The 23,276-nt window shown below is 36.8% G+C and overlaps 1 protein-coding gene across 3 annotated transcripts in view; it reads left to right on the forward strand.

Moving 5' to 3' along the window:
- The window catches only part of LUZP2 (leucine zipper protein 2), a 164,796-nt gene that overhangs the window by 78,735 nt on the left and 62,785 nt on the right, over positions 1-23,276 (forward strand). For 2 of the 3 annotated variants that reach the window (XM_021401210.1, XM_021401213.1), the window contains exons 5-7: positions 2,946-3,008; positions 19,994-20,056; positions 22,159-22,221. In XM_021401210.1, the coding sequence (XP_021256885.1) occupies positions 2,946-3,008; positions 19,994-20,056; positions 22,159-22,221 (189 nt within the window). The remainder of the gene's footprint in view (positions 1-2,945; positions 3,009-19,993; positions 20,057-22,158; positions 22,222-23,276) is intronic. The other variant, XM_021401212.1, reaches the window with a different exon arrangement.

The raw sequence follows: 23,276 nt of genomic DNA on the forward strand, positions 1-23,276 counted from the left end.
ATATGCAGGATTAAATTCTGAGCTATCTGTTGTATTGCAAACTCATAAAAAGATAGGATGTCCATTTCACTCTAACATGTTTTGTTTACTTACAGTTCTTATGACAAAGTCATAAATGTCTGAATGACAAAAATATTTCCTCATTAAACTGCAGCTTAAAATTGAAAAGTTGTGTTCAGGTAAGGAATTCTAGCAGGCAAAAAATGTTTAGCTTTCTTTTCAGAAATATTGAACACTTTGTAGGTTATTCTTTTACCAGAAGATAGAATGTTTTCTATGTTTTACAGCCTCAACCATTTTCTCTGGCTTTTAGAATCATTTTCTATTTTGTGATTTGAAAATAAGACCATGAAAATCAATACTGAGTATGTTAGGTCTACTTAGTCAACAGTGTCAGTGAATGTATTTCAGTCCCATCTTAATTGTTCTGATGTAAGTCCCAGGCAATGTAGATAATGTCTGGAGGTAAGCAGTAAGTGTACAGTTGAGCTTTGACTCTGCAGCACTGACTTTGTTGGTATTCCTCCTCCTTTTGTCTGTGGTGAATAACTAATATCTGTCTAATATAGGTCTAATATAGGTCACAGCTGTCTGCTAAAGCATTCTATATTTCAGTGGGGAAAAATCTAATTTGAATGTTTCAAGATCACTTGCTGCTGTGAGTAAAGGCTACTGGATGGAAACTGTTGTCTTTAATAAACATAATGAGCTCTGAAGCACTCAAAGCTGAGTACCTTGAATGTCTGTCTCCAGGAGACAGAAGCGGTGTCCTTGCTTACTATTGGAAAGTTCATTCTTAGAACCACCAATACATATTCATTATGTGTTTTCATAATTACTGCTAGATAGTAATTAAAGACAGCCAAAGTCAAACAGGAACAAAGAGCAGGTAGAAAGTGGAAAAGGTGTAGAAGGATTCGTATTTAATTATTTCATTTAGTGTACCTCTCTTCTAACAAAGAGAGCTCAAAAGCTTACTGGTGTGTTATGCTAGCAGGATTTGAAGGCTGAAAGCAGAAATTGTGCACTTCTTGAAAGGGGTGTGTGCACTGTTGTTATTTGCCCCCTAAACTCCACTTTTCAACTTGAGATTCTGAAACAGAGTTGTAGTCCATTATTATGCCTTGTCATTTGGACTGACTAAAACTATCACACAAATTGCTGGTTAAATTAACAGTCCTGAGGTGTCATAAAAATCTCTTCCCCAGTAGAGATTGGTAGTTTCAGGTTTTGTATGGAGAGCATACAGTCAGCAAATCCAGTACCATAATCTTTTTCAGTATTTCATATGTTTTCAGACTTACAAGTGATATGCTTTGAGGAAACATTAACATCCTCTTGAGAGAATAGGGCTAATAACAAGAATGCTCTTTAATGAAGAACAATTAATGTTTCCTGTCAGTATCCAATGGTAGCTTGCAAATTTTTTGAACAGCGAAAAGCACACCATTTCTTACTTTTCAGTTTCCAGTTAATCATAAGTTTCTACTTTGATTGTGATCTTAATTTACTGTTATGCAAAAATGTCTTATTTATTAAACAATGTATGTAAATTGATTTTCTCTATTTGTGGATGTGATCTCTAGGCAAGTATGATGAATGTATTCATCATGTGCAAAAATATGATCCTCAGTGGTATCTACACGTAATTAATATTTCCCTTAACCAAATCATTAGGCAAAATCTGGGAAGCATTTCAAAAGAAATTCCATTACATGTATCAGTCGATATCTGTCTCATGTATCCCATGTGGACTTTGCTTTCCTAAGTGATGCTGGTGTTCTCTCATTTATTTTTTGATACTGATAAGAGCACTGTCAAGCCCAGTAATGTTTTCTCAAATATTGACATCTACCTACTTTTTCTTTTCCTAACAAGTCTGCTACAATGTCATGTGAACTATAGTTTCCCATAGATGTAGGTAGAATTTATATCAAAGATGGAGAGAAGAATACATAGGGCACTGGGTATATAAGAATGAGAGTTTAGTGAATTGAAGGTGAATGCTTATGGATGCCTTGACACGAAGGCACTGTGCTCATTTAACGCTAGCTGTTATAATTAAGACATTTTCTCCTATTAAGTTCTGTAAGCCTGGAGGAAAACTCATTCCTAAATGAAACTTAGATTTGTAAAAATACATTTAAAACTGCTTAATAAACTAAGATTGAGAGTGTTACCTTCCAGGACAAATCTTGGAAGTGAGTAAGGACAAAAGAGTGGATTCAACCACTTCCACATGTAAATTAGGCTTTATTCCACAGGCAAGTCTCATGGAAATTGTCAGTCTCATCTCCTTAGGACCAATCACTGTTAGAAATCTGCTATGATAGATGTGGTACCTTAGAGGGTTCAAAAATTATAAGCTACAAAATCAGCTAATATTGTTATACAAATCCTTACTTCTCTGAGGATCGCCTTGAACTTCATTATGAAAATGAACGCTATATCTATTGGTACAAAAGCAAAATGAGTTTTTTTTTATGCATAGTGATTTTCTTCTCACAGTTCTAAGTTTCTCACTAAATCTCATGTATCCATTTGTAGGTTTATCAGGTTATTCAGAGCTGTAACCTTCACAAGTCGGATACAACAACAGTAGCTTTCTCAGATATGTTGTTGTTAGATATGGTTTATTTATTTTTTTTTCTTTGAAAGCCGTGAATAAGGTTAAAAGAAAAAAGAAATTTAAGATGGTGAGGTGCTGGAACAGGCTGCCCAGAGAGGTTGTGGATGCCCCATTCCTGGAGGTGTTCAAGACCAGATTGGATGGAGCCCTGGGCAACCTGGTCTAGTGCCAGATCTGGAGGTTGGTGGCCCTGCCTGTGGCAGTGGGCTTGGAAGCTGATGATCCTTGGGTTCTCTTCCAACCCAAGCCATTCTGTGGTTCTATGATATTTAGCTACATTTTGGAAACTCACTCAGCATTTTTTTTCCACCTGTAGATTAACTTTTTGAAGACTGAAATGGAAAGAAAGAGCAAAATGATCCGTGCCCTCCAAAATGAGGTAAGAGGAACACTTAAGTGTCAGCAATACATACCTGAAATCAATTTCAACAAGATTTCAATATTTGAATGTGTCCTGTGGGACACAGTTTTTTTCCTAGTAGCGGATATGGTGCTGTGCTTTGGATTTAGGATGTGAGTAATGATAATGTGCTGATGTTTTAGTTGTTGAGGAGGTTTAGCTACAAGTGTTCCAAAAATCCTATTACAAGTACTGAACACAAACTGAAACTTGGATTTCTCAGTTTAGTTCAGGGATTAAACAAAAACAACAAAAATATAAAAATGCAGAAAAATTAAATGTCTTTTCTAGACCATCTCTAGAGATCCCTTCCAACCCTGACAACTCTGTGATTCTGTGATTTCACTAATGATTAGCATTTTTATAGCCTATCTTTAAAAAATCAGCTCTAAAAGGAATGGTGTTGTTTTGATCTTTTGGTTTTGTGGGTTTTTTTTTTCCCCATCGGAAGTATTCATTTCTCAATTTAAACATGGAGATGGATTCAGTGACACTTGATTTCTGGATACCCTTCTGTCTGAAGTTGCAAAAGTTGGCTGGGTGGCTGGATTTACTGGTATTGCAATTATTTTGGGCTGATCATGGAGTATTTTAGAGAAACTGTTAGTCTAGGTACCACCAATTTGATATTTCCTGGTGCTCGACAGTCTGTGGAGTGAGTAAATATCTCCACATCTACCTAAATTGAATGGGCAGTGAAGATGCTCAGCATTCCTTTGATTCAAAACATGGATAAGTTGATGGGGATATTGATAGATGTACCACTTCACACACATTTTACGTCTGTGCTTCACTTCTCCACTCAGAACAAAAACTAGTACACTGAAACTCTGGGGTACCTTCAGTGAGATGAGTTTTGCTCCATCAGAAATACATACAGGCCAGTGGCATGCCAAGAAGTCATTGTGATCTTGCAGATGATGCTCTGAGTGAGACACAGAGGTAATGTCAGTCCTCCCACCTTGTGAATTAAAAGAAAGTAAAGAAGTGCTCAGTGGTTCATCAGTCACAGTGTCTCCTGTGACAATGACAGTTACAAATGCTATTGTAGTAGAGCATGTGAGCCTGCCTCACTGCAGACACTGGGATTTGGGAGTTTGAGTATGTATCAGTGCATATGCCCTGTGGTGTATGTTTATGAACCAGTTGTATGTTGATTTTCTAGGCCCTTTTCTGATACCACACACTTCCACAACTTAAATTATCAAATTCCTTCTTACTTTGCTGTTTAACTTGATTTTTTTTAATAACTTTTCCTGACCTCTTCCTCTCAGTAAATTTTTTCTGAGTTGTTCCCAGTGGCAGTCTTAGCTTTATTGGGTTCCTTCAGGGCTTTGGGAATTTCTGATACTATGTTTTTGAACAGATTCTAGGCAGTTTGTATGGTTTTTTTGTTTGTCTGACTGTTCCTTTCAGAAGTTTTTAGCATATGCCTTATTTTTAACACAATACTCCTTGAAATAGAATTCTGTACAATACAAAGGATTTCTGTGGGTTTTGCTCTCCTGACACACTCGTACCCATTATTGCTGTTGACTAGCATTTTGTCAGCGGTTTATGGGCAACTTTTGGCCTGGTTCCATGCCTAATGGGGCAGGGGGCCCACAGACTCACGCCCCAGGAAAGGGAAAAGAGAAAAAGGATAGGGAGATAGGCCTAAAAACAAAACAGTGGCAACGATCTGAGGAGAAACAAACTAATTTACTGAATAAGATATCAGAATGGACAATAACACAATATAATGCAATATAATTACAATTTAAGCTAATAAATCCACTAAAATGAGAGTGTCCAAAATTAAGGTAGGCCTTACTCTAATGCTGATGGTGAGACAGCTGGGGAGTGAGATACTGTCAGGATGAGAGATGGGCAGAGAAGAAAGAGTCTCATGATATGCAAACAGTTTTATCTTTCCCTCTGAACAGAAAACAGTAACAGAGCAGCAAAGTCCTCCAGGAAATGTAGTTTTTCTTCTCTTCTGAGAACCAGGTACCCGGAACTATCAACAATCCATTGAACTGGAGCATTAACTCTAACTGCCAGTGCACTACATGATATTATGATGTGGAATACCGATAACCAAAAATCATAAAACCATGACACAATTGCAAGTATTGTCTGCCATGAATTCCTCCAAAGTCAGCCCAAGAAAACCCACGAGAAAAAAAACGCAATCAAAAACAGAGCAGTAGCTGTGTAGCTTCTGTCAGTCATGGTCTTTGTTGTGTTGTGATTGTCAGGCACTAAATGCAGCTTCAGCCTGACTGGGATCTCTAGGTACTATGTTAGATGAAGGTTATGATTTTTTTCTTATAGCTTGTAAAATGCTTGGAGAATGGGTCTGGGAAAAGTGTTTAAGTTGACGTTCATAATATAGTAAATGTTTTAGGAGTATTTTTCGTATATATATGTGTGTATATATATCTGATATCCTACACCATTGTGATTCTCTCTTTTTTCACTAGAGCACTTTGACTGCACAATAGAGAAGATGCATAGGCATTATGTGAGCCACTGAGTGAGTGGTTGCTGGATTACTGCATAGATGTTTTTTTGGGGCATCTGTGTGATTGGTGCTTCTCAAAAAGCAAAAGGAAGTAACATATTGAAAACAATAAATTCTGTTGCTTGGTGGTAAAACAATGGGAAGGAGAGCACACCAGGCAGATGAAACAAATTTCCTGTTTGCTAAATCATTCTGTGATACGTTTTCCATCCTAGCTCACCTACTTCTCTCTCCTCTTTGTGTCATTATTGCACGTGATTAGACTAGTATACTGATATTCGTGGAATTATTCAAAAGGAACAGAATCTAATTTGTATTACTTCCCTGTTTTTTGGTCTTGGCGTTAAAAAAGACCTTAAAAATAAATAAAGAATCTTTATTTGAGAAAACAAAAAGGCAACTTTTTTCTCTAGAATAGTGTATTAATGTCTAGGCGTTCTAGATGGAACTATAGAACCTTCCAGTACTTTCTTCAAATGTTTCAAATTAAATATGGGAGAAAAAGGATTAGGTCTTCCAGGAAAAGTTTGGTAGACAAGACATGACTGAAGGGAAGAGACTTAATGTTTTATGAAGCTAAGAGGAAGCAAGGTGTTGGAAAAAATGCAGTAAGGCTTTGGTCTACTAGGTTTTCACACGGGCACGAGAAATGTTAAAGACCTGTTTCCTTGTCCTGTCCCCTCCCTTCAAGAGAGGGGAAAAAAAAAAGAGATAAGAACAGATTCTAGGCACTGTTTATTTTGCATGTATTTTAGGAGGAAGTGCAGAGCAGTACTTGTGATTAAAGCAGCAATATGGCCCTAGAATTGCCTGGAAATCAGAAGCTCCAGCATTCTTTTTGTGACTTAGTCAACTAAATTTGCTTTGGGAGAAATCTGAGAGAATTGCATTGCCCTTCTGTGCATCGGTTAGTGTATAGGAAAGGAAATACCAGCTGTACCTACCTAATGACTCTTTATGTAACCTCTATGATACGTTTCCAGTTCTCTACATGTCCACTAACAGCTTTTCTGGAATTTCAGTAATTGTTATTGGCATTTTCAACAAGGACTTCATATTTTGATAATTAGACTGATAAAATGAATGGTGCATTTTTGAGGAAACATTGTTTATCCATGCCTTGTTTCCAATCGCTGAATATGCAGTATGCTTTTAAGAAACGTGTTTGTAAGAGTAAATATGATGTATACTTAATAGATAGTGCTTCTGTATAATTTTAATGGTTCTATCTTCATACAGATAGAGGTGCATAATGTAAATGGAATTCCATTCACAGCTTCTGTTACCCTTCTTTCAAATATTGCATTTACCCTCTATTTCTGTTGACAAATTGAATGCAGCAATCTGAGATTTCCCCATAACTGTAAAAAGAATTCCCAATTTATTTCCATCCTTTCAGCATGTGCCCTACTGCCATTCATCTTGGCAGTTCAGAGATAGGAATAGACAACAGCAGTTTTCCAACTGAATGTAGCATCTGTGCGTGTAGATTATGAGGAGAAGCCAATGTACAGAAACGTAATTTTCAGGTTATTCAAGGCTTTGACAAAAAAAAATCAACCATTGTGTGGAGGGGAAAAAAAAAGTGCTATATACAGTACATAGTGTTTGTGTCTAAAAATTCCTCTTTGTTAGAGATCTCTAAGTGCTTCCTGAAAAAGTTTGTAAGACTTCCAGCTGATGGGTGCTTGCACATAATTTCCTTGAGATAAACAAGTTAGGAATTTCTCCCAAGAGGTAATATATGATACAATTAGCTATATTCTGTACCAGGAAGCAGCAAAATGTTATTCAGCTATGTCACATGGAGGCTGTAGTTGCCACACATTAGACTTAGGTAAAAGGTATATGTATTAAAAAAATGAAATAAAAAAAATACTCTCATTTAAATAATGTCATTACAATGTGATTAGAGAAGATACGACTACCGTTTCTGATATTATCTGTGGGCAAGGTGATTTTATTATATCAATGTATACCTACATTAAAGTGTGTTAGTGTCTTTACATGTACTGTTTTACCACCATCCCAAGTATTTATTAAGTTGGCACAGATGTTTACATCAGGCAGTGTATTTCTTGGCTGTTTAGACTGTGACAGAACTTTGAAACACATGAATTACATAAAAGACAAAGTAGTACAGGCAACACAAAGTAAACCAGGAGCAGAAAATGAATTTGACTGTAGCTCCCAGTAATATGTGTTCTTCGTGCTAAGAAGCATCGTTTCAAATAAGTACCTTGTAAACAATACTTTGTCTCTATTCGTTTATAAACTGTTGTTATAGCTTTATTGTCGAGTAAATCATCCTAAAACAAAATTTTCTCCAATCTTTCTGTGCATAGCTGCTCTAGTAAAAGGCAAAGTCAAGGCGATTTAAAGTCTCACCTGATCTGTTGGGAATTTAATGCCCTGCAGGGTGAATTCAATTGAACTGCATTGAAATATCGTGGAGAAAAGAAATGTATTCTTGTAGTAAAGCAGAAATGGAATTTTCAGGCTTTGACACTTGGCGCTATTCTATAAAAGAGGACATCGTATTTCTTCTGTCTTTGTGCTCTGTAGATGACATTAACTCTTATCCTGTGAATTTTCGAAACATAAAAATCTGTTCCCGTGCAGAAGAAAGGTGAGTCAAGCTTCGTTTCTTCTTTGGATACTGCATTGGTTCTCCAATTCGAAAGAAAACATCCAGAAGTATCAGAGGCAGCAGCACTGCCAAAGAAAACATACATAACCAGGAAGAGTACAGAAGCAGTTACTGATAGCGATCAGCTAAAGGCCTTAAAATCTTCCTTTGAGGGGTAAAAAGTAAAATAAATAAATAAGGGAAATCCTTTTTTCCCTAAAAATTAATGACTTCCTTAAAATTTTTCAGTGTGATTTGTGTAGAAAACGAAAGGGTGGAAATACAGTTTAATCAGTCAAACAGGGAAAGGAGTGTGCTGATCTAATTTGTTCTTGTGATGTCATTCTTAAAAAGAGTGGAAAAGTTGGCTTTTAGCACCGTCATGTTAAAATCACCTAATGGGAAGACCACCTAAAAGGAAGTAGCAATGATGTACGTCATTAAAAATAGGACATACATTGATAATTTAAAAAATTAGTAAAAAATTAGTACCAGACTATTTTTTGCTTCTGAAAACACTACACAATACTTTAGAGCATAAGAATTAAGAAGGGATATATGTGGCATTGAAATACACTTGGGTTATTCCTTTAGAGTGTTGCTTAATCATGTTACGTTGCATCTGGAATACAAGAATCTTGTCCCGGTCCGAGGATGCTCCAGAGGCTGTGGAGCTTTGACTACTAGATGAGTTAACAGGAACATCTCTCTCACCGTTAGAAGTGGATTTCCATGAAACAAAATGGGAATTTGGAGTAAAAAAAAAAAAAAAAAGACAGAAAATCCCAAACTAATCGCGTTATGTTATAACATAAAAAAATTCCATTGATTCTGGGGGGGAAGGCTTAGTGTTTGCGTTTTCTTTATGATCATGCTGTTGAATACAAATGAGTGTATTTGCTGAGTTGAGTGGGAGCAGAAAGTGACTTTGAAAATCATTTTCTGTTACTCAGAGGTATAAATTAAACTGGACTGCTGTTGTTTTGTAGTTTTTAATCAAGATTTAATGTCATTGGAAGATTTCATCTTTTTATGGCGAGGTATTTTTTAACTGAGGGTTGATAGCTTGTGACGTGATAAAGATTGTAGTCCTCTCCTGAGACTGGTTATCCTCTAGCCTTAATTAGATCAAACTAAATGCAGTATTTGTGCTGATAATTCCAATTATATATAGATATTTAAGGAAGATGAAATGTTAAAAATAATTAAATACTTGATAGTAATTCAGGATGGGACTATTCTAGAAAAAAATTTCATCTAGAATTCCTTACTTATCAGTTGTGTCATTGCCTGAGTGAATGTGTCTGTTGGGTTTTCCAGACTCTGCAAAGCCCTACAAGCTGTTCTGCTGTAGTGCAGCTTCTCCTGAAAGGAGTAGAATCATAGGAAACTTTTTTTTCTTGAGAGCAACAGAGCTGGTTCTCATCTGCTTTGCATCTCAACCTGAAACTCTGGAATATTTGCAAATGCAGACATTTCTCCCTCTGCAAAAAATAAAAATAAAAGTAATAATTCAGTACTTCTAGGAGGCTGATGAAAGTTTGTTCATCTCATGGTTATCTCTCTGTTTTCGTAATATATATCTCAGCCTTGTTATGCTCTTGCTAGAACTAGAGATGTGAAAATGTTGAGTGTTCAGTGCAGTGGGAATAGAACACTCCCTGGTCTGACTGGCTTCTTCCAGTAGTTCACTCTATGTTACTTCAGTGATAGGAAATAGTTCAGCCCTAGTGTCCAGACAACCTCCTGCTGAGTCTTAAAAGTAGAACTTATGCTGTTCTTCGGCATAATTTTTATTATTATTCAGCAGGATTTAAAACCATTCAGTTCTGGAATCTTTTCTCCCTTTTGAACACTCTTCCACTGTATTTGAGGTTGTAGATGTCCAGCCCTGGTGCTTCTATGACTCTATGATTTGTCAGTAATTTTAACCAAAATAACTTGAGTGAGTTGCGTTAATTCTATTTAGCTGTCATTTAAGTATTGATCTCAGGCTTATTTATAGCTATACTCTAATTTAAAAATAGTTTTCATTAGGTATCCTCAAAATGGCCTTGTCATATCTGTTGTGATAAATGGGCATAATTATTAAGTTCACCTATAACAATTCCTATGCAATGTATCTGCAGAATTCAATTCCACAATATTCGTAAGTGAATATTTGTTAAACAGCACCCAAGAATGCTTGAATTAATAACTTTTTTAATGATCTAGGTCTTCAAAAAATTTTAAACATGCAAAATGTAATAGGTGTGGAAGTGTTTGTTAAGCAAAATTATAAGAGTTTAATCAAATGGGTGATGCTAACGTTATTCTGTAAGAGTCTTCTCTCATCTCCGTGTTCCTTTGTGAGTGAGGATGTCTAAGTAGTGTTTTGTTTTATCGGATAGATACCTGAGCTCATGGAAGACTCATGTAGATTAAAAAACAAATTAAAAAAAAACAGGAAAAACAACAATAAAGGAACAACAAAAATCCCGTCTGATTACTCTGGTTCATCAGTCAGTGTTGTAGTCCTTTCATTTGTTGTGATTACTCTTCCAAATGTAGAATAGTTAATGTTTGTAAGACTGTAAATTTAGTGCTATATATTTAAAACAGGGTCTTCACTTCCTGGTTTTGCACATGTATTTGCACATGTATTTGTGTGCATGTGTTTACGCTGAAGTTAAAGTCCTTCTTTACACCTAGATTCAGAAAGATAATTATGTGTATATGAGAACATAATGTGACTGTAAGTAGCTTAGAATTACCACAATGCCTGCAGTTTATACGCTGGAAACTGTAATGGCTCTTTCTCACATTGTTCTCAGGAAAGTTTCCTTTTTCTGGTATTGATAGTCTTGGCTTCAGAGGAGGAGTGCAGTGCTGTGTGCTGGTAGACAAGGTACCCTTCAGCTGTGTGACTTCGGGTGCTGTGCTACAAGGAGGCCCAAGGGATTTGGGTAATTTTACCTATGAAGAAAAACCATAGAATCAGAATTGTTTGAGTTGGAAGGGACTCTCAAAGATCATCTAGTCTAACTCCCCTGCCATGAGTGGACACCTACAGCTCCATCAGGTGCTCAGAGACCTGTCCAGCCTGATCTTGCATGTCTCCAAGGATGGGGCATCCACCACCTCTCTGGGCAACCTGTGCCAGTGCCACACTGCCCTTAACACCTGAATGACCTGAAAAGATAAGAGCTTGAACCGTCTTCAAAAAGAAATAAAGTAGCATCTAAGTTCTTTCTGTCTTGTTTAATGTTGTTTTTATTTGTTTTATTTGCTTGTCTTGTAAAGGCCATATTTTGTAACAATCAAGGTGGTAGAAGAAACTATGATAAAAACAAGCCTGTTTTAATGTTGGGATGAGTGCAGGTAGTAGGATTATATTTATTGATTTCCAATTCATTCATTTCTGTGAACAGCTTTCTGATTAGCAATATAAATGGCAGAAAAGCATCTTGCATGTTTGCTGTGGAAGAGTTATGTGAAGCAGAATTCCCAGGATGCTTGTGGTTGACAGCTAGCTGTGAATTCGGCTTGGTCTAAATGGATGGGTGAGAGCAGATGGGCTGTTGGTCATCTTCTGTTTGAACTCTGAAATAGCACTTTGGTAGACACAGAGCCCAGACGAACCTGATAAGGTTTCTGAGGTAATTTCCCTGTATTGTCTATATTGAATCCAAGGCTTGCTATGCTGGAGATATCTCAATTTCTCTGTGTTGTAGACTCAGGAAGGAAAATATATTTGAGCAGGTTTTTTCCCGATTTCCCAATAGTATAATTTGTGCTTTTGAAAAATGTTCTCATTCTGTGTATTTGCACATTTCATTCATGAGCTTCAGTGTATTTGTTTTGGCCAACAGAAAGCACTAAGCATTTAAACTGAGAATTTTACGGTGCTGAACTTCGAGTCTTAGGAGAAAAGAACTGTGGATCCGGAGACTCACAGTTATGATCTCCTCCATTATTTGCCAAAACTGGGCCTAACAAAATAAAAGAGATATTAACTCCTAGGAATGAAAATGGTATCTTGCACTGGTTCACTGGATGCTGATCATTTTGGGATAAAAACTATAACCAATTCTTCCTTCCTGTAGTGATGTTGATCTGTCATCTTGAAGCAAGATGCGCATTCACTGAGGAACCTGATGGGGCAGTAACTCTTAATAAAATCTTTTTTGGTTGCTTTTAGATTGTTGTCACTTCATTTTAATTTCACTTAAAGATAAAATTTGGCATGAAAATTCAATGTTATGAGCACATGATTTTTAGCAAATGTGTAAATGAAATGATTTAGGAAAGAACCAGTCAAACCGAGAGTTGCTGAGAATGGGTATAAGCAGCAATTCAAAGCTTTTCATGAGCTGCTTCTGCACAGTCCCCCTGTCTGTTAAGTATAGCTCCTTGGTATTCTCTACGGAGTCTTTCCTTGATTTATCTATTTTTTAAGCTTCATACTACTCCTTTAAGCATAACTTTGACAACACTCAAGAACTGGCTCACTGAATTGGCTCATATGATTATAATTAATTACATCTTTTTCTGGATTAGAGGGTGACTGTTCTATAGCTGCAAAAGGAAAAATAGAATTTCTTGAGCTTTCTGCCACTGCAACCAACAAAAGCAGATCTAGTTTGATATCCAAATTATGCAGAGCTAAATAAAACGCAGTATTATATCATTACATTCCACAAAAATATTTGCTTAGGTGGAAGGCACATTGTAAATAATTTTCTCTTGACGTGGATTCCCAGCGACCATTGCCAACTCTTGTTTTTGTCATTTTGGAAAAACCCCAAGTTATTTCCATTTGAAAGAGTCAAATGTGTACGTGCAGTTTGTAGTAGCTCCCTGGCATTGCTTCTTCCTGCTTGTATTCTCTGCACAGAGCATTTGCTGTGTGAGAAACCATCAGTTCAGTATCACTTGGTGCGCTAAAGATTTCATGGTTAGTGTGCTATAGAATAATACCCAATTTTTATGGTGGTTTAAGCTCATTTGTGATGTAAAAATTACTCTGTAATTTGATATTAATTGTTTATAATAATAATTGTTTAAATGTCCCACGTTTTTTCCTCTTGAAAATGTTTGTTTTCCCTTTGGTGCCGTTTTCTGTTAATGATGGTTTACAGTGTATATTTCTAAATCTAGTTTGTATTTTTGTATAAGTTTGATTATGCGTACTTTGTTTTGTTCACTTGACTTTGAAATAGTTTTATAATATTTTTCACAGTACAACTCTTACTTGCAGATGTGATGAGATGGGCCAGACAGGGCAATCATGCTGTAATAGGAAGAACTGCTGTTCTTTGCGAGCTTATGTTCTTTGCGAGCTTATATGCAGGACCATATTTCTGGGGAGAATTTAAGATGATATTTTTAAAGAAAGTTTACTGTTTGGTAGCTGAGATTGAGAAGCATGCATTTTAAAAAAACTTACAGCCTTTTATTTTGTATAAATCCAACAGTGTTTTGAAGCACACGAATTTATTGATTCCACACATATTAAGTGTAAATGTTCAGCTTCTGCTGTCCCCCCCGTCAATCCCCCCCCCCCCTTTTAATGTATTTTAAGTCACAGAAAATTGTCTTTGTTTTGTTACAATTCCAGTTCCAAGTAAATACTGTTAATAAACCACTAGTATCTATTATCTAGACACTTATCTCTGCCTATATTGAGTGGGCATGGCATGGTGGAAAGTGTGTTTAATTTGTGAATCAATCCAGTAGAACTGCCCCAGGGATGTCTATTTCCCAACTGAAAGATATCGTAACAGCTCTAAAGCAATAGATGTAGGCTTTCAATATTTTTAGATTCTATTTGCAGGCTGCTACTTTCAAAATTTAAATATATGGGCTGAAAGTTCTGTAACAAGACTCAGAGCACGGCTACTGAGAGAATTCACGAGATGGAGCCTATTAATATTAAAGCGAACTTGAGTGATGTGATTCCACAGAAAGCAGCATACACGTACGCCTTACTCATCTCCTGCCCTTCTCCTCTTGTAACTATGTCATGTTTTAAGACAGATGTTGACAATTCTGAGGTGCAAATGTGCAAAGATCTAAGACGTGCTTAATGCAGCATTTCACCTCCTGCTGCTGGTACAGTAGGGAAAGGGAGGCTGTAGTGCTGAACGTAACCACTGTAACCCTTCACTCTTGCAGTGAGAGAGAGCCTAGTTCTTTGGAAGTCAGAAATGCATTTGGTTTATTGTTGTGGTCAGAATGTTCATTTCCCTCATCTTATCTTGATAGGGCTGTCCATGGACTTTTTATTCTCTTTTCCTCCTAACCTGCAGCTCGCAGCAGTTTTAGCTTCTTTTCACCCTTCTCTTCACAAATGCCAAATACATGAAAGAAAGGAGCTTCAGGGCAGATATCTACCTGAGGAGGGGCTCTGCTTTGCTGATCCCACAGACTGTCCCTGGAGCACTCACGCCACTCTGCAGAAGGGAAAGATCAAAGAGTTTTCAGGGCTCTGCTGTAGATAATCCTACATTGGAAAGGCAGTTACCCCTCATTTGAGATACGCGTTCTCCAAAATGGAATTCTGTGTTCAACATGCTGCAATGTATTTAATTAGAACATGGAAAGAATTAGAAGTGGCCTTTTGTTTCCCGTAACAAAGTCCACTTGAAATGACTGGAAAGGTGTGATTGAAAATTACTTCAAATTACATCAGTCCAATATATACTTCTTTATATCATTTTTTCATATTGAATTATATTTACTCATGGATAAGTAAAATAAATGACCCTAGTCTCTTGAAATCCAAAAGAGAAAATACACTGAAGAAAAGAATAGTTGGCCCTGTATGTTGATTTATTGCTGTAACAGGAGAATTCATTCTGAGTGATGAGAGGTTGAAGGAGCTTTTTTTCATTTAGCTATTTAAGACAGTCACAAAAAAAGCAGCATGTATCATTATTTGACACTGTATCACAATCTTATAAATAATACTCATTCAAGAACTTGTTTTTTTTCTAAAATCAGTAGTTATTTTTTTTTTGTCTTATTTCCTGTGGAAGTGCATATTTGTAAACTCTGAATACTAACATTTAGATGTGTGTTTTAGTGAGTCTAAAATGTCAGCAAATTTCAGTTATTTCAGATAAAATGAACAACTTTGTATTAGGTAAAGTTGAAGCAAAGCAGTTTGTAAGTATTTTTTCTGATAACCCTCAGACAGTAGAGTGCAGGAAGCTCAACTTATCTGTCTTAGAAAGATGAAGGGCTGAGTAGACCCTGCTGGGATTAAAACTTTCACCCTGCTTCATGCTATATAAAACAGTTTTTCATCATCTTGAAATACAAAGCTAATATCCAAAGCAAAATGGGTACTAGTACATTCTGATATCAGATATGTCCAGATATTTGATTTTGGTCAGTTGCTGCCTTCTGATTTTCATTCTAAAGGGCTCAGTGAGCAGCTTTTGTTTAACAGGAAATGGCAAAGAGTATTGATCTTGGCAATCGGCTCTGGCGCTCTTGCTGAGTTCACTCCAGAGTTTCTTGTTGCTTAGGAGTGTATTTTGCTGTTTTGGTTGCATTTGGGTTTTGTTGTTGTCACTTTTGTTGATCATTTTTATAGAATGTCCATAATGGAGAAAGGCTGCAACGATGAGCTGGAGCTTAGCATGATTTCATTTGTGCTATTCATCGAGGGGAGGCAGAGCCACGTATATCTTGTATACAACAAACTATTGCTGTTAGACCTCAGGTAAAAATGTCTGAAGTGAAGTGAATTGCTTGGAATAATTTTCTGAGGGAAAGAGATTTTCTTTGCTTGAACGCGTTCTGTCCTCATGCTTCAGAAGGCTAGCAGGCAAAGTAAACTTGCCTTGAGTTGATAATGTCTGAATTATATAGTTTGTTTATCCACCAGTTGATGTCCTGCTGCTATTTCAAACAGATAGTATAGGTGCTATAAATTAGCGAATGTCAGTATCATAACCACTCCTGTATGTGGCTGGAGGTCAAGATGACATTTGATGATGGTGTCACTGCATCAATGGACAAGGAAAGAGCCACTGATGTCATCTGTCTGGACTTCATTAAGGCCTTTGGCATGTTACCCCACAGCATCCTTCTCTTGAAATTGGAGAGAGATGGATTTCATGGGTGGAGTGTTCAATGGACAAAGCTGGCTGTGGGATTGGGTCCAGAGAGTGGTGGAACACCTCTCTTACGAGGACAGGCTGAGAGAGCTGGGACTGTTCAGCCAGGAGAAGAGATGGCTGCAAGATGACCTGGTAGTGGCCTGTTGGTATCTAAAGGGGAGCTACAGGAAAGGAGGGGACAGACTCTGTAGCAGAGTTTGTGGCGATAGGACAAGGGGAAATGGTTTCAAGCTCAAAGAAGGTAGATTTTGTTTGGATATAAGGACAAAGTCTTTTACAGTAAGGTTGGTGAGGCACTGGAACAGGTTACTCAGAGATGTGGTTGACGCCCGCTCTGTGGAGACTTTCAAGGTGAGGCTGGGTAAGGCCCTCAGCAATCTGATCTAGCTGTGGTTACCCTGTTCATGGCAGGGGAGTTGGACTAGATAACCTTTAAAGGTCCCTCCCAGCTCTAAGGATTCTATGATTCCATTTTATGATTTTGTGACCTGATTTCAAGAAAAGACATCTGAAAATTTGTGTATTTTCCATAGCCATTATAATTTTACACTTCTGTATATCACAAGTATCTTACATCAGGTAATTGTGAAACCCAACTACAGACTTACTATGATGATAAATCCCTTTTATATTGGAGAAGGACATGTTATGAAAAATAATATGCAGCTATCTGATGATTTAATAATATGACTTGGCAGAAAAGAGAGGAATGGAAACTGCAACAACATAAGCGTTTCTATTGAGCTTTTAAGTTCTTAGTTTTTACTTTACTTTTTAAGTCTCTAAAGTCTTCTTATAGGAGGATGGAAATTAAGAAGAAACATAGTACCACAAAAACCCTGTCACACCTTTTAGCCATTATGCATTGATATTATAGGATAAAGTTGTTGAGAAGTAAGGAGACCTGAATTTTATTGAGATACAGAGTAGTACATTTTTCCAATGGCATGGAAAGGAAGAACCATAGGTAGTTCCCTAAGAATTCTTGAACTATTTTTCTTCCTTCTCTCCTTCTCTGAAGAGGTGATGTGTTCAGTCTGTATTGGTAGGGATTGCTGCTTTAGTGAAAACATGGCTGTGTCTTCTTAGATGTTTGGAAAAAAACTCTCAGATCACCAATGCCAACCCATCCTCACCATGCCCACTAATGACATTCCTCAGTTGGAATATCATGGTATCCTTTCTGTAAATTTAAAAGCCCATGTCTAATTCAAGTCATGGCTGCGCATCACTTTAAGAGAGGCTGTTAAAGACATGGTTACTTAATTCATTTTTGAAAAATACTGGTTTTCAAACTTGAAATGTCTAAGATCTTTTCTATTAAAGTAATGTAAAACAAATATGATGTTTGAAACAAAACCATCCAGTTAAACTTAGCTTTTTGTTGTTCTTTGAAGAATACTTAATAGGAAAATAAGATCTATTATTTTGAATTCTCATCTAAGACTTATGAATGAGATCTTACATTGTGACTTGTATGCATTTTTAACCTAAAAATCTTTGAATTGATTTTGAATAGCCCCTTCCTAGCAAATCTATGGGATGTGTACATGAAGACACACCTCATTTAGCAGTATTTAATTCAGAATAGTGATCAAATCCTTCTCTGTTACATTTTACTTGTTTTTATTAGTATACTTCACGTTCTGCTATAGAAAACAATCAATATTAGTCAGGAGGCAAAGCTATATTTGGTAGCAACATGTAATTTGCTGAGTATTAAAAAAACACTCCAACATTTAACTGGAGATTGTCAGGTCCCTCTGACAAGCTCCAACTTATTATGCTCCTAGTAACTGTGACCTTTAAATGCTTGCTCTCATTTCCAAAAACATACTAATAAGTGCAGATGAAATCACGAGTGTTTTGCCTGCTTTCTGATAGCCCCATTTTCTGCTTTCTTGCTGGGCCGGATGCGGAGAAAAGGAATGGTAAATCCTGTTAGACCTAATTAAAGCTCCAAAATGGTGTCCATCAAACCTAAAATATCTTCATAAAATGTTGTTTTTGAACAATTTCTCTTAACTATATTCTTCTGTCAGACTACTTTGGCATGAAACATTGAATTACAAGTCATGCAATTCATGATGGTAGACATTCAGTTCTTCGTGTCTTGGGTTACTACAGGGCCTCTGTAAAACAGTGCATATAGAAGTTAATTATGAACTGTTACTGTATTAATGGAAGTATTTCTGTTGGTACCTTTCACTTGGCAAAAGGAAGAGAAATGAGTAAAAATGTAAAGATTACAACTCACCCTTAGAACCATTGACAGACTATAGGGAAACTGGAGAATAACGGTCACAGTTTAGCAAAATAAACGGATGATCTGAATTCCTGGATTCACGAAGTGCAGTTTCCTGATGAGATACTGCCCTTGGCACGTCTGTTTGTCCATCAGCCCAAGAAGTGTTGCTGACTTTTTATGTGAATCCAGTTTCATCTAATGTAGATTAGATTACAATATATCTCTTTTTATTCACCCCTTGTGAGTAATAGCTGTGCTGAGTGTTATTCATCTTTGGGGGATTTTTTTTTTTATTTACCTTTGATCACCTTGCATCTGCTACTTCGTTCCCTTAGTGTAGAATCTAGTCCCGTGTTTCAGTAGTGGAAGAAGGTGCTCCTCTCGAGCCACCACATCCTTTTCAAAGAACAAAACTCATTCAAACACGAGGCTTATGAGAATATTTGTTCTCCGTCCCTTCACATGCAGTCTTTTGCAAAACATTTTTTGTGCAAGGCAGAATCTGGGTCCAAGTAATGCCCAAATGGCTTTTTGTTTTGCATCACAGAACTGTGGATGCCTGTGTCAGCTTGAAAAGATTTTTCCGCAGCACTGTGCATTGGTGCACAGTAGACAGCACCAGTGAAATGCATGAAACAAGATGTCATATCTTCTCATTACTTTGGAATTGTACAGAGGTTTCAAATTTTAGTTTATCTCAACTTCGATAAGAAGCTTTTTTTTTTTTTGAGGGAAAACTCCATGCTAATTCAGGAAACAGTGCTCAGTGGTTCAGTTAGATGTAGACCTAAATTTGAAATGATATCCTGAATTGAATCAAAGTTTTTTATCTAATGCTAGCATGTTCTTGTGCACTATGTTCAAGGAAGATAAGCTACTATTAGTAAGTATATATGTCTGAAATGTGGTTCTGTGTGTATGCTTATAAGTTATTTAAAACTTCTATGTGAATAAGAGCACTGAGAGGTCAATATACTCACAGTTAGTTGGCCTTTAAAAGGTTTTGATTACTTGCCATTCTAAATTGGGAAGTTTAATCAAAGGTTCCCATGGAATTTCTTCGCCTTGGCTAAGAGTGGGCATCTTTTACTCAGTAGTTACCATGATTTACTAGAAATGATATTGAGCTAAGCACTGATGCCAGGTAAATATTAAAGTGTTCTTTTCCTGGCTTTCTACCTCAGCATATCCAATCTAAATTACTTGCAATTGTTGGCATGGTTTGAATTTCTCTATGTGAGTTCCTCTTTCTGCAAAAGCATGTTTTAATGCAAAGCTGTAGGCCTTCAGAATTTTCTAAGAGAGGTTGCTGCACCTTGATGCTGCTACTGCCTGTAATTAGATATGTCTTTTCCAGTGACTTGAATGTGTTGTCCAAGTATAAAGTAAAGCCAGCGTGATAAAATATTCAAAAGATCACTTTAAATGTCACTAAGTCTCAGTAATAAAACCTTTTCTGTTTCCCCTCAGAACAAAAGCCTCAAAAACAAGCTCCTGTCAGGAAACAAACTTTGTGGTATTCGTGCAGAAGAGGTAAGGAAGGTTCCTCTCTATTCTAAACATAGCATATCCAAAAGAAGTTTGTGTCAGAGTCTTTTGTACTGAGGTTCCGGCATAGATGATGTATTGAGCCTATGTGATGAGTGTTTATCAAGCACTCATCTGAACTCATTTCTGTGACTGCACTAGAGGCAACTCAAATATATTATAAGTCTGCAAACTCAAGTTTTAGTCAATACAGTTAAATTTGGTAATGGTTATTTAATGTACATATAGCTCTGTAACTATACATTATGATCTACAACATAGGTTAAACTGATTTTCTTTCCCTGATCTTCATGCCTGGAATAAAACAGGAGTAGCTAAATGCCTTCCTGAAATAATTTGTAGAGATGTGAAAGGTTTATTACTATTGATCCCTACAATGTTTCATTATTTCAAGGAAAAATTGTCATATTATAAAATATCCCCTCTACAGAAACACTAGCAAAGATAGCTGATGATACAAACCCCCTGTTTTTTTCAAACACGCCAAAGGAACTGTATTCATTGGAGCAGTCCCTTCAGCTATTTACCTTTTCACCATAGTGGTTATTACTATAGAAGAATCTGACTTCTCTCGTGGATTTCATCTCCACAAAAAAATACCGTGAATGTTATTTCTCCTTACCGGAATTGAACAGAAGCATACCATCTCACTTCTTTACTAAAATTTTCATTGTTAAGGTTGGTCATGGTTTCTTCAAAGACTGCGTTTAAATGTAAACAGCAAAACATCTGAGGTCAAAGTAGAGATTTCTTGTTGTGTTAGCTGATTAGCCTCACTGAAGATCTGCAACCACTCTTTCTGAGAAATCCATAACAGTAGGAAATAATGGATATATTTTTTGCTGGTTGTCAGAATCTGTTATCTTCCTCTGTCATCACTTTTGTTTTCCAACACGCCAGAATATTTCAGAACAAATATGTATATACTCTCCCCTTGTTTCCTGCTTTAAGAATTGGCAGTGTTCAACGTAACTTTCCATGTACATGTCTTCTTCGAGTTTGTTTTTCCTAGCTGCACAAGATCTTGAATGTTAGGTAATTAACCGAAAGATCTATTTGCTGATTGTTTAGTATTTGCAACACAAATGTCTGTAAGTCTTAAGGTGAAGTCTAAAATTAAATGCAGTTCACTGTAGTATGGCCAGCATTGCTGGCGGAGAATTTCAAGAAACTAAACTGTCGGCGCTTGGTCCCGTTACAGAATTCCCTCAGTCAGTGTGGCATCAGAATAGCAAGTTTTCTTATATATCCTTCACTTGTAAGCAGTAAATCCACTCACGGTTAATTGTCCCTAAGTTCTTCACAACAACGTAGATAACAAACAAAGGGTTGCTTAACTGTCCCAGAAGTGACCACATTAGCTGTGCATACTAAAGAGTATTCTGTTTACACCTTAGCCCTGTCTCCAGACTCCGGAGGCCTCATAGAGATAAGATCTACCAGAGTCTGTTGAGCTCCTTGTTGTTAAATCTCCCCCCACACTAAACCTAAGCTAACCAGCGCTCAAGACAACAGATTGTGAGCGTACCTTAAACCTTAAGAATTTTAGACTTGATGAATCTTTGTGCCAAATGGATTTTAAGTGGGTCAGTGTCATGAGAATAAGCAGAGATGCTACAGGACCATCTCCATTATTTTTGTCATTTTTCCAGACTTAGGTGGTACAAGCCAGACAGATACAGTGTATTTGTTACTCTTCAACTGAGTTCTGTACACCAAAGATAATAAATATGTGAAATCAATATTCTTTTAATAATTACATCGAACATCTTTCATGGATAGACTTGCCTACCAGGAAGCTCATGCTTCGTTGTACTCTCCCAGACTGTGTGCACTGAGGGATGTGTTTAGTGGGCATGGTAGTGACAGGCTGATGGTTGGACTAGATGATCTTAGTGGTCTTTGTAACCTTTATGATTCTATGGTTCCAACAATTTTAGTCTGCACTGAAGGTTGTTTTGAAGGTGATGCCTCCAGTTATGCTTTCATAGCATAACTAATAAATAGCTGTTGCTATTTTTAATCTGGTCTTAAAAGCAACTATTTTAAAGAGATAAAAACACTATTTCTATTTTCCTCACTTTCAGTCAAAAAAGATCCAAGCCCAGTTGAAGGAACTTCATTATGGCAAAAAAGATTTGATTTTTAAGGTGAGTTTATTTCAACATCACTTAGATATTATAGTTGCTATCATGTTGAAGTAATCTGAGAGTATGATAACTGCTTTCATTAGTTTTAAGGAATTATTTAATTCTCTCCATACTGGAAAGAGCTCAAAAGACCAAAGACAATTTCAATGCCATAATGTAATTTCAGAAATACTGTTGATTTCTGTTGTTTTTTGGTTTTTTTTTGCAGACCACTTTAATTGGGACAGTGTTTTTTAATATATTGCTTTCTAGGGCAAAGAAGAGAAGCTTCAAAGCTTAAAATAGTATTTGATATCTTCCTACATACACAAAAGTAGTGGAAAATAGTTTATGAATATCTATTTGCATGCCCGGATAAAACAATTTTCTAGTTCCTTGCTGGTGACCATAATCTATTGTTCTACTCCATAGGTTCTTTAACATATTTTTCACCTTTCTAAATGAACAGCAGAATACTTTAAAGGTGAATATTGTTTTTCCTTTGACATCTCTCCACTCTTCAGTTCTGTCTGAAGTACCTGATTTCTTTATTTGATATATACTTTATGTGCAGTCAGGAATATCTGTTTTAGCCGTTTTCCTGACTAAAGGAAATTTCAGTTAGAAAGAAAATGGAACAACAAAAAAACTTGCATTATCCTCCTATGTAGCCATGGAAGATGTGGGAACAAATAGTTTCCATTTGCTGATTTGTATATATTTCAGTTCTGGAGACACACTGAGTGGAGTGGAAGCTGTGCGGTAAAGAAGAGTGGGAAGTTTTTCAAATATCAGTCTGGTCTGAGTATGATTTCAAGTATCAGTCTGAGACTACAAAATTAGAGCAGATGCTTTTTCATTTTGTTTCTGGTTGCTTTGATACCAGCAGCCCAGATTCCATGCTGTCATTGCTGTTTGAGGCTGTTTTGTGCAGCTCTGATGCTTTGTGATCAAAGCAGTGGATGGATAGCCTTCTGCTTCTGGATAGCATGAACACGATTTCCTGGTTCCCAGGTCCTGTTATGTTAGAGGACTTCTACTCTTTCCCCCTCCCACTGGGATCCCATTCCATTAAA

The sequence above is a fragment of the Numida meleagris genome, chromosome 6, assembly GCF_002078875.1.
Source record: "Numida meleagris isolate 19003 breed g44 Domestic line chromosome 6, NumMel1.0, whole genome shotgun sequence".
NCBI lineage: Eukaryota > Metazoa > Chordata > Aves > Galliformes > Numididae > Numida > Numida meleagris.